Below are 10,692 nucleotides of genomic sequence, written 5' to 3'. Positions count from 1 at the left end.
TTGATCCCCAGATAAGGCTGGCTGGTTGGGATTTTTTTTTTTAATATGTTCAAAAATTCTACCACATGAGCACAACAGCTCTCACACATCATATGTAGCACAGATGTGTGCCACTGAATCACAAGAATCTACTAGAATCAGCACATTTTTTTACTGCAATATTGCACAACTTACCCCATAATATCATGATTTGATCTCGTGCTACACTATGCTGTTTGCACATATCAGGATTCACTCATCTCAGCGTGTTTGATGCCTAAGACTGTGAAAGTGAAAGTGACTGCTTGACCAACTTTCTGAATAATTTGACATATAATTACTTGACTGTTTGGGGACACACAAAGCACATTATAATTTAATTCCTAGATAGTTTGCTGATCTCATGTTTATATATATATATATATATATATATATATATATATATATATATATATATAAGATAAGTCACATCACAGCAAAGTAACCCCATGCTGGGGGTTCTTTGTCAGTTTCTCACTCTTGATCCCAATAGACATGAGCTATTCAGAATGGAGGTGAAGCAGATCTCATAAATCAGGGAATGAAAACTCTTATTTTCCTGTGTTTAAACCTGTGTAGTAGAATTAGCTTTTAAATGTGTCAGACTGATGCATGGCTTTCTTTCAGGATAATGCTTGTTGTATTGTTGCAATTATTTTATCAGTGTTTTAGCAATTTTGTGTTTCTATATACTGGCTTATCAATTTTAATCCATTTTACACTAATCTGTTGAATGATCCTAGATCAAAAAAAGCTAAACAACTATCCTGTTCTGATGTAAAATCCGGTTTCAATTAAAATCGGCAGGTAAATTCTTAGCACCTTCTGTATCGTCTTTTTGAACTTGTGCTCTTTAACAGGTGGTGGACGACATGGGCAATGTCAAGTTTGCATTGGACACTGGCCCAGACACAACCAGCAACAGCTGGCTCAAGTACGTCCGCTCAGCGCCGTCGTTTGAGGAGCAGAACCTCACCGCCTGTCACCTCACAGGAGACCAGGTAAGTCGCATTCCAGAGTTGTTCTACTTGAATCTCTGTTCCTCTTTATGTAAAAAAAAAAACAACATTTCACTGGAAAGCAGCAGGTAGGGGGAAGAAGCAGTTAAAGCTTTCAGTCCATTAATTGTGGGGTTGATGTGTGTGAGTGAGCACACTCGTGTGTGTGTGCTGTAATGACCACGGATTGCTTTGTTAGTCTAAAGCTGGGCCAGTTGCCAAAGCTGTGAAGAAATTACCCGACTGAAGAGGCTAAGGAATATTAAGACACTCCTGATTTCCATGATAACCATTATTCAAGGCGTGCTCTTTCTTTATGAGGAGTTTCTGTTTAAAGAAACTTGGCCAAGGCACAGTGGATGTTTTTGGAAAGATGCCCAGCCATTGCCCATAAAACTCCAACTGCTTAACTAGGCACTAACAATAACCCCATGCAATGTGTGGATCGCAACTTACTGCTGCAATGGATTAGCATATCTGTGCTGACACACTGACGGTATTACTCTGCTTTCCTCTGCGTCTGCCTTTTTGGGTCAATTTCCACTTTCACTTGAACACACCATTAGTGGCATATGTTAAATGGGATTGGGGAATCTTACTTTGAAGCTTGTGTGAATAAGGCAACATATATATAAATAAAAAGAAAAACAGAGCGGAAAATAATAAGTGACAACCGCATGACAGTAGCCAAATGAATCCATATGACTTGGCTTTGTGTTCCTTCATTCCTGTCACTCCACTCTTATTTGTTTTCTAATCCCTGCCTACATGGCTCACTCCCCTTCCTGTCGCAGCCTCTCGTCGCCTGCTACTTGTTGACTTCCCCCCGTCTTCATGTCTTGATCTACCGCTTGTCACTGTGACACACCGGGGGGACAGGCCAGAGCTTCCACTAAGGCCTTAAACGTTAAAGTCTGATCAGTGAAGAAAAGAGACCACGCAAAAGAGAGCGGGGGCCGAGGGTAGCACAATCTTGGGGCCTCCCAAGATTGACAATCATCAATTGGCTGGCAACACCAACCCTCCTAATCCTTTTAAGATTTTCACATTGGTGCCCCCTGTTACTGCCACATAATGTCAAAGAAAGAATCAGGGCACCAGAGAAAATTGTGGAGAATTATTGGCGAAAGAAAGAGGCCCACGTGCTCCATTGCTTTTTGATGTGTTTTGCACTTGTTTGTTCTTATCGAAAAGGCTTTGCTTTTGTTTGCCTGACCAGTTGCTTGGGGTAGTGGCTTGCTGGTATGACCCTATAATTTATTTACAAACATAGCCCAACCACACATGCACACGCTCGCATACATGCAGCCACTTAGTGGTAAAATATATAATTTAAGAGGCCATTCTGCAATTTTTCTTTTCCTTTTTTTTCTTTTCTTTTTTTCTGTATCAACATGCACAATACATGAGGATTTATGGAAATATGTGCGCACGAAGCAAATTCAAACGCAGCCAGTGGCCTTTTAAGAGGGAAGCTGAAAATGTATTTGTTTGTCATTAATGATGTAAGATAAGAGCACACGTGTGCACAATCATGCATCATTCAGATATTTATCAGGTGGTGATTTGGCATTGTTTCTTGGAGCAAGAAACAATGCGGGCTTTGTGAATTTTTTTTCCAGCAAAGTCAGTGCGTGTGTGTGCGTGTGTGGGTGTGTGTGTGTGTTGGCGTGGACGTGGTGGGAGAGAATTTGCTCAATTTTCCACACACTTATGTTATGCAACTTTTCTCACTTAAGTCAGCTTGCAATTGTTTTCTCATGCAATATTCACACACTTTTAAATGATAGCAAAACAAACAGAAAAAAATTAACAGTTTCCTACGATTGTGTGTGTTTTGCTCCAAATGAATGAGTTAAGATCTACTCAGAATGCCAAATAGTCGCACAAAACATGTTGTGCAAGCTAGCCCATTCAGGGTCTGCATAAGGCCCAGTTGCATCTACTGATTTATACGCCTGAGAGAGTGCAATGAGTGCTACTAATGTGTGTGCCGGGTGTGCGGGAGTGTGTGTGTGTGTTGGGTTAAGAGTTGATGGGGCTTTAAAGAGAAGATGAACCTTGTCCACCTTCTTGTCAACCCTTCATCTTTTGTGTTTTGAAGAGGAGGCCCTTTCTGGCGCTGTTTGATCTGCCCTTCTACCCTCGGATGGATCCATCAATTCGTACAGACTATTGCGAGGGTCTGTGTTCGTGTGTGTGTGCGGTTGTATGTGTGTGTAAGGCCACAGTAGGAGATTATTGCAGGCCCCAAGGGCTGGCATTGATCGATGAGGCATCTGTCTCCTAAACACTGGACAGTGAAGGGAAGAAGTCAAGAGAGGGTTGAGGCCTTAATGTAGAATCCAAACAAGTCCATGCTCAAATATGTTTTATTCCAGTAAAAATTAAGCATATATAATGGAGATCCTTTGATTAGCAGCTGGCTGTGTTTTTTAAAAAGAAAATCTAGCCTGACATTTGCTTACGTTGTAATTTATTTTTGATTTTTAATATTCACTTCTAAAGATTTTTATTTTAAGGAAATTTGCTTGATGGAACTTATAAAATTGTACATTTCATCTGTTCTTTTAAAGAGTCACTTTAGTTTGATTTTGTAAAATAAAATAAAAAAATGTGGCCAAAGATATATATTATAGAATAATTGCAAGTAATGCTCTTTTTAAAATATCTATGTAATAATAATATTTAAGTAGTGACAAGTATTTTTGTTTGATTTGGAGAAAAATGAAATATTTGCAAATGATTCTATATTTTTGCAAGTAGGAGACAAATGCTTTTTTTTGAGGGGGTGGGGAGGAAATATTGTTAATAATTGTGTATCTATAACGCCAAATAATTTTTTTACGAGTTTCAAGATAATACCTCTATGAACAGCTGATCCGAAAGCGAGTGAAATAATATCGCCTCCTGGGAAAGAAAGTTCGAATAGCAAAGAGGCCTTTTTCATTGACTGGCCTACATAACGTGTGGGCGGGTGTGTGTGTGTGTGTGTGTGTGTGTGTGTGTTATTGGTGTGAATGCCTGATAGAGTGAGTTCAAGTCTGGCCGAGCTTCTTTATCCATTATTTACATCAATAACAGATTTATCAGGCGGCCGAAGCGGCCACTGAGTTGGGAGATGCGGGGAGGGGTCTGCGCCGCAGATCCCTCAATCCTTTTGGCTGGAGATAAGACGAGGAGGAGTGGCCGACGGGTAACCGAGAGAGCACCAAGGGGCAATGGGGAATCACTAATGAGAGAGAGAGAGGAGGGAGTCTGAAACAGAGAGAGAGTAAAAGAGAAAGAGAGAGAGAGAGACTCATCATCATCATCATCATCATCATCAAAGACGCGCTCGGTGACTAGATTAGAGAGTAACCCAGCAGAGGAGCGTCGAGGCTTCACCCAGCCAGCCGGAGGGAAGCAACACCGAGCGAACTCAGCGCCGCCGGCCGACCCGCGACCCGCTGTTCCCGGCCCTAGCCGCAGCAGCGTCCCGCTCTATCCCTCTCCCTCTCTCGCCCTCCCTCTGCGGTAAACTTACTATGGGTTGTGTCGCTAACTCCTCCGGGACTGAAGTGCTACTGCAGCTGGAGGCTCTCCGCAGCGCCGCGCAACTTTCTCAACTCTTTCGTCTCACGGAGAAAAGAAAGGTCAGGCCGAAACCCGCGTCGCGAGGCTCCCGCAGAGATTGTGTGTGTGCGTGTGTGTGTGTGTTATCTAAATGTCGTTAAAAAGAAAGAAAGAAAGAAAAAACACTAATAATAATAATAATAATAATAATAATAATAATAATAATAATGATAATAATAATAATTTATCTTCTCCTTGTCTGTTTTCTATGTTAAACGAACTAAAACTTGAGAGTTGAGTTGTCCAGCCTCTGTTACCTATATAGGCTTTGTATTGTGTGTGTGTTGGGGTGCGCGCGCGCGCGTGTGTGTGTGTGTGTGTGTATGAAGGGGAGTTTTCGGCTGCCTTGCTGCGCTGCAGTTTCACTTGGTGCAGAGCGCCCCCATGTGGTCAAAATCATTGTAATCAGCATGTGTGATTGGATACGGTGTTGTTTAAATGCAGTCTACTTGTTTTACTTTTTTATAATATCACATGAATGACTTGATTATTTTTCGTTAGTTTTGTAATTTGTATTAAATTGTCAATTAGCCTGTGAGACTATTTCACCTGGTTGATCTAAGAAATAAGGCCTCGGATCAGAACGGCCTTTGTCTGTGACGTTCTTCATCTTCTTTTTTATGCTTTTAGCGTAATAATTAAGTATGTCGAAAACAAATTCGACCAATTAATTTAATCAGCATTTGATATATTGATAGTAACGTAACGTGCTTTCATTCTTCGCTCAGCTTGACATCTCTGGCTTATATGTTAGGTTTTTTCACTGTTTACCTATGAAAGCGTGAATGTGAGTGCCGACTTTTTTTTCCCCTTTTTTACATTTTATTTGTTTTCAAGCGAGAAAAATACATTTTATCATCTGTTAATTTTTTTTCATAAAATGTAGGGTTTTTTTTCAGAAATGAAACATGCGAAGGTAAAACAGCTTAGCCGATTTATTCAATTCTTTTAACGAGTAAGATTAAAATTGAACAATTGCCTCAATGGGATGTCTAACCTTGCTGCTATGCAAATTGGAACAGGAAAAGAAAAAGAAAAAAATCTATTTTCAAAAATTTATTTTTAATTTATTTCATCTTGACCGGAACTTAAAGTCTCCCTCTTTTTTCCCTTATCCCTTCTCCCCCCTCCTCTCCTTAGATTTATTATAAAGCTGTTCGGGATATTGAAGCAGGGGAGGAGCTCCTGGTGTATATGAAGGACGGGATTTTCCCCGAGGGATCCATGGCACCCAACCTACAAGGTAAGATTAATGCGCGTCATTAGAGTACACTTTAAACAAACTCCAACTCGCATCCTGTGCTGCTTTCACGACTCCTTAACGGACAAAAAAAAAAAAAAAAAAAAGGAGAGAGAAAAAAAAAACAAAAACACATTGTCTCTTTCCAAAATATTCTTCCGTCCTCAAGCATGGTGATTTTCTGAAAAACAATTAATGTCCACGATGGATAAAAACTAATGAATCATTTATGCTTAAAGGCCCATTAATTAAAAAATAACAACATGCAGAACATGGAGAGGCCTGGTCTGATCTTTTATTGTAGTGCACTACAAAAAAAAACTTCAGCTCTCTGCCGGAACACTGAGGCGTCAATTGGCCCTTTTTTGTAAGGAAAGCCTGTGTGAAATTGGAACCTGCCTGTTCGGTAGCGCCGAATATCGAAACCACATTGTGAAACACTTTTTAAACAAAAACAGAGAGGGAGAAGTAATAAAAGCATTTATTCAGGACGGCTTCAATTCTGATCCAATCATGTTTCGTAAAAAAATATCCATTATTTCTTTACATCTGATACCTGCACCACATAATAATTACAATAAATACAAAATATCTATTATTTCATGTGGTATTTTTGTTAATGATAGAGACAGTAATGTTATTAACAATAATAATTTTCTCGTACGTCTCTCTGAAAACATAGTACCTCAGTTTTTAGTAAAATTAAAGTCAAACTAACAAACTTTAAAACATCAGGACTGTACAGTTAACTACTGTACAAAATTGACCAACATTAATCTACAGGCCCAGTACTGAATAAACTGCTGTAAATGATCACTCTAATGCACGTTTCAGTCCTTTTTATATGCTTTCCAGGATGCACTGTAAATTTACTGTATCAAAGTGTAAACCGATTATAAGCTACCAAACTGCTGAGGATGTTGGGTTTTACTGCAAACCTTCTCAGTACCATGCTGAGGCCTTCATAGCTTCAAACCAAAGAAGTGCCATAAATTAATTTAGCGATTTTACAATGAAAGCAGCATAATTATTTCTGTTTTCTATAGGAATTTTTTTCAATAAAAGCTGAAACTAAAACACAGTTTTACATTGAAATTGTTTTAAACTTGCAGCTTGTGGCCTCTAATCCCTGAAAAAAACATCTAGTCAACAACAGGTTGAGCCAAACCTTTGCAATAAATTATTATTTTTTTTGCTTTTTATGGTATATTTATGTCCTCTCGTTCTGTTTCTTCTGTGTGCCATGAACACACACTGCATTTAGTTATTGAATCAGCTTATAATTGCTTATGTTAAAATACTTTTGTTTTTTATTATGATTTCAAAAATACAATCATCTTTACTTTTTAATTTAGACTTCATTTCCAACATAAATTGTAAATTATAAAAAGACAATCCTGATATTTCCCTTATAGTTTAGCTTGATGTTCCGGTAGATCTTGCCATTCCTTTGAACTGTCCGTGTGTGCTGGGCATCAGAGAAAATATGTCCAGTACTTTCTCCCATAATCTAATTTAGACCGCTTTGTTTGGTTTGAAACTTGGCCTTTTTCTTCCTCTTTGAACATCTTGGACTTATTGTAGTGAAGCGCTGTTGTCAGGTAACATTGTTTTTTTTTTTTTTATTTAAAAAAAAAGACACTTTTTACTCGTCAATGATTTTACAGTCCTTTGATGGAGGGAGAACAGGATGTTTGTAAGATGTTCTGCAGCTCATTAAGTTTCCATGTCTGCATGACATACAGACAATGCATGGACGTCGTTGCCAAACTAAGTGCGGGAAATAACGGCTGAAAGCAGTTTGATTGTTGTAAAGAGGGAAACTGGTGTGCTTTAAGTGGAGGTCAAAGATTAAGTGGGCATAGTTATTTGTTCTTTTCATCTGTGTCAGTATGTGTGTGTACACAGATAGAATACAAGATATAAGAATGAGGCAGCCTGCCAAAATATGTGCATAAAAGCTAAAACCCATGGCTTTGTGTATTGGTGTGAGAGAAGGACTAAACTGAAACAATATATTACAGGTGCTTTTTTATTGGAAAATACTTTATTTTGAGCAGATAGACAATTAGAAGGAGGACACAGACAGAGTCCACCTTCCAAGACGTTTTGTGTTTTGGTCTCCCCTTGTTTGTGTGCCTGAGACAGAAAGGCAGCGCCTGGCAGTGCAGCCCTGCTCTCTGCGTCTGGCTTATCGAAGAAGGAATTTGAAGTAAAGGACTTGAGGAGTCCCCCGAGACCTCACCCATGCTCCCAGATTAGCTGCTAAACTGCACATAATTGTGCCTCCCTTCGTCTCCCAGAGAGCTATTAGTCTCCACTTTATAACCTCCACCACCCCAATCCCACCCCAGCCCACTCGCACACAGCAGACTAACTGAAAAAACACATGTACACTGATATGCACCGAGCAAACGCCTTTGTTTATGCCTATTCTGACACACAGACCCGCTCTCACAATGGACACTTGTGTTGCTTTTACCAGAGCGCCTGTTTCACTACCTTTAACATAAACAGAAGCTTTTCCACCTATTAAGGTCCTCAAAAGTCTAACGTGAGTGGACGCGAGTCATGTTTTTTTCAACATTTTCCACTCTGAAATCACCTAAATGGTGAGACGTTTTAATATCCATTCTTCAAGGTATACATGCACAAATCAGTGTCAAAAGCGAGCTAGTTAGTGTGGCGTTTGAGCTCTGCGTAATGCTCCATTGACCAGGCGGTCACTCATGCATCTCGTGAAGGTTAGAAACACTGGATGTTGGTGCTCTAATGCTCTTTTAATGTTTCCAAGAAGTTCCAGCTGGATAAATGGTCACATGGAGTAGAAAGCAGGTGAGCCATGCACTGTAAGTCATTTTGGATAAACTCATTTAGCAGGGCTAGAATTGATGGATGAGAGCGGGTGGCATATTGGTGGAAAGGGAAAGGGGTTGAGGGGCGACGTGGGCAGTGGGTGCTCGGTGTCATGGCAAAGAAGGCATGGCAGCTTGACGCTGAAATCACCACTGGGCTGGCGCCGCCGCGACCCTGCTTATCTCCGCTCCTTGCGGCTCACTTTGGAAAATGTTCACAGGAGCACCGGCTCGCGCACACATTCACACGTCCATGCACAAAGTCCCTCCACTGGGCTTTCTGTCTGTTGAACTTGGCGTCCGACTCAGGAATTGGCTATTGAGAAAGGTGGTCTAGGTTTTATGTGTTTGACCTTGCCTGTGAGAAGTATTGTAAAGGTTATCAGCATGGAAGAGGAAGACCTGCCCCTATTGTTTCCCCTGCGTGCTATTAGTCTGAGTCTTGCAGTCTGAGGCGAACACTTAGTTCAACGAGTAATTAAGTGTGTTAATGAAGCCCACATTTTACTGGTAATTGATTTCCATTTCATGTAGCTGTCAATTGCAGGATTGTTTACATTTACCTTTTGGAAAAACAAGTTTGTTTAGCTGTAACTAAAGCGCAAAACAGCATAGATTATTTGATGAGTAACAAGAGCAATTTTTAAAGGTGGAAATAGATCCTTTTTCTTCGGCTAGTTACTAAACACTGGTACTTTGTGCATAGCCAAGCACTTACTGAAAAATGTAAAGAAAAAAATAGTCATAAACCCAGAAACAAATAGATTTCATATTTATTCTTTATGAATATGAAAAATAGATGTATGTTTCAGTAATTTATAGAATGACATGCAGAAAAGCTTTTAAAATAACATGAGTCTGTACACTCTACCATTGTATTTTAACAGAAAAAAGGAATCTAAAAAAAGAAATCCTACTACTTCATACTTCAGATTTGATTACGATTACGTTTTTAAATTGTATCTGAAAATGTCTGTCTAAATGGGCTTTTGCAGACGAGCAAATGTACCGCTGTGAAGACTGCGATGAGCTGTTCTCCTCAACCCTTGAGTTGCGACGGCATCAGAAGTACTCATGCTCAAGTGCAGGATCCATCTTTGACGCACTGAGAGAGGACTTCAAACAGGAGCGGGAGGACAGCGATGAGCCCATCCACGAGTGCAAGGACTGCGAAAAGATCTTCCCAAATGAGTACAGGTGCACAGAATGCTCTTCTTTTTTCTTTTTTTTAGAAAACAGCATATATTGCACATGTGATGCATTCAAATGCTTGTTCTGTTTTTTTTTTGTTGTTGTTTTTTTATTATTAAAGTCTGGGGCAACACATGATAGTCCACACAGAGGAGAGGGAGTACAAGTGTGACCAGTGTCCCAAAGCCTTCAACTGGAAATCCAACCTCATCCGCCACCAGATGTCTCATGACAGTGGCAAGCGCTTTGAGTGTGAAAACTGTGATAAGGTACAGCATACCCGGCACGTAAGTTGTGCACTGGACACACAGGCTTTTTCTGTTTTGACTTGTTTGAGCTAAATCTTTATTGTACTATACACAGTTTTTGGTAATTCAGACAGCAAGCCATATTTCAATAGTTATACATATTTTGTGGCTTCAGCGATGGCAAACATTGTGTTGTCATGCTCTTATTTTGCTTTTTCAGGTGTTCACAGATCCCAGCAACCTTCAGCGGCACATCCGCTCCCAGCACGTGGGAGCACGGGCTCACACGTGTCCTGAATGTGGCAAGACCTTTGCCACCTCGTCAGGACAAAAAGGTGTTGCCACTGCAGTTTTGCAAAATAAACCAATTTCTATATGGCCAAGAAAAACCCACCTCATCCTCATTCCTTTTCCCCCTTTTTTACTTTGTTTTTTACATTTTTTTTTGCCAGTTTTTGCTTTTTTCCTATTTTTTTTTCCTTTTTTCTTTTCTTTTGGCAATTTTCTCTTTTCCCACTTTTTTCCAT

The 10,692-nt window shown here is 39.9% G+C and overlaps 1 protein-coding gene across 1 annotated transcript in view; it reads left to right on the top strand.

Annotated features, from left to right (window-relative positions):
• Positions 1-857: 857 nt before the first annotated feature.
• Positions 858-10,692, top strand: part of LOC116716652 (histone-lysine N-methyltransferase PRDM16-like) — an 11,482-nt gene continuing 1,647 nt past the window's right edge. Inside the window, exons 1-5 of the mRNA XM_032557463.1 lie at positions 858-1,019; positions 5,772-5,874; positions 9,722-9,923; positions 10,039-10,186; positions 10,386-10,500. Of these exons, the coding sequence (XP_032413354.1) occupies positions 891-1,019; positions 5,772-5,874; positions 9,722-9,923; positions 10,039-10,186; positions 10,386-10,500 (697 nt within the window). The 5' untranslated portion in view covers positions 858-890. The remainder of the gene's footprint in view (positions 1,020-5,771; positions 5,875-9,721; positions 9,924-10,038; positions 10,187-10,385; positions 10,501-10,692) is intronic.

This window comes from Xiphophorus hellerii, unplaced genomic scaffold, assembly GCF_003331165.1.
Source record: "Xiphophorus hellerii strain 12219 unplaced genomic scaffold, Xiphophorus_hellerii-4.1 PGA_scaffold_78__1_contigs__length_500000, whole genome shotgun sequence".
NCBI lineage: Eukaryota > Metazoa > Chordata > Actinopteri > Cyprinodontiformes > Poeciliidae > Xiphophorus > Xiphophorus hellerii.
The sequence above is the reverse complement of the archived record's forward strand: the minus strand, read 5'-3'. Positions and strand labels throughout refer to the sequence as shown.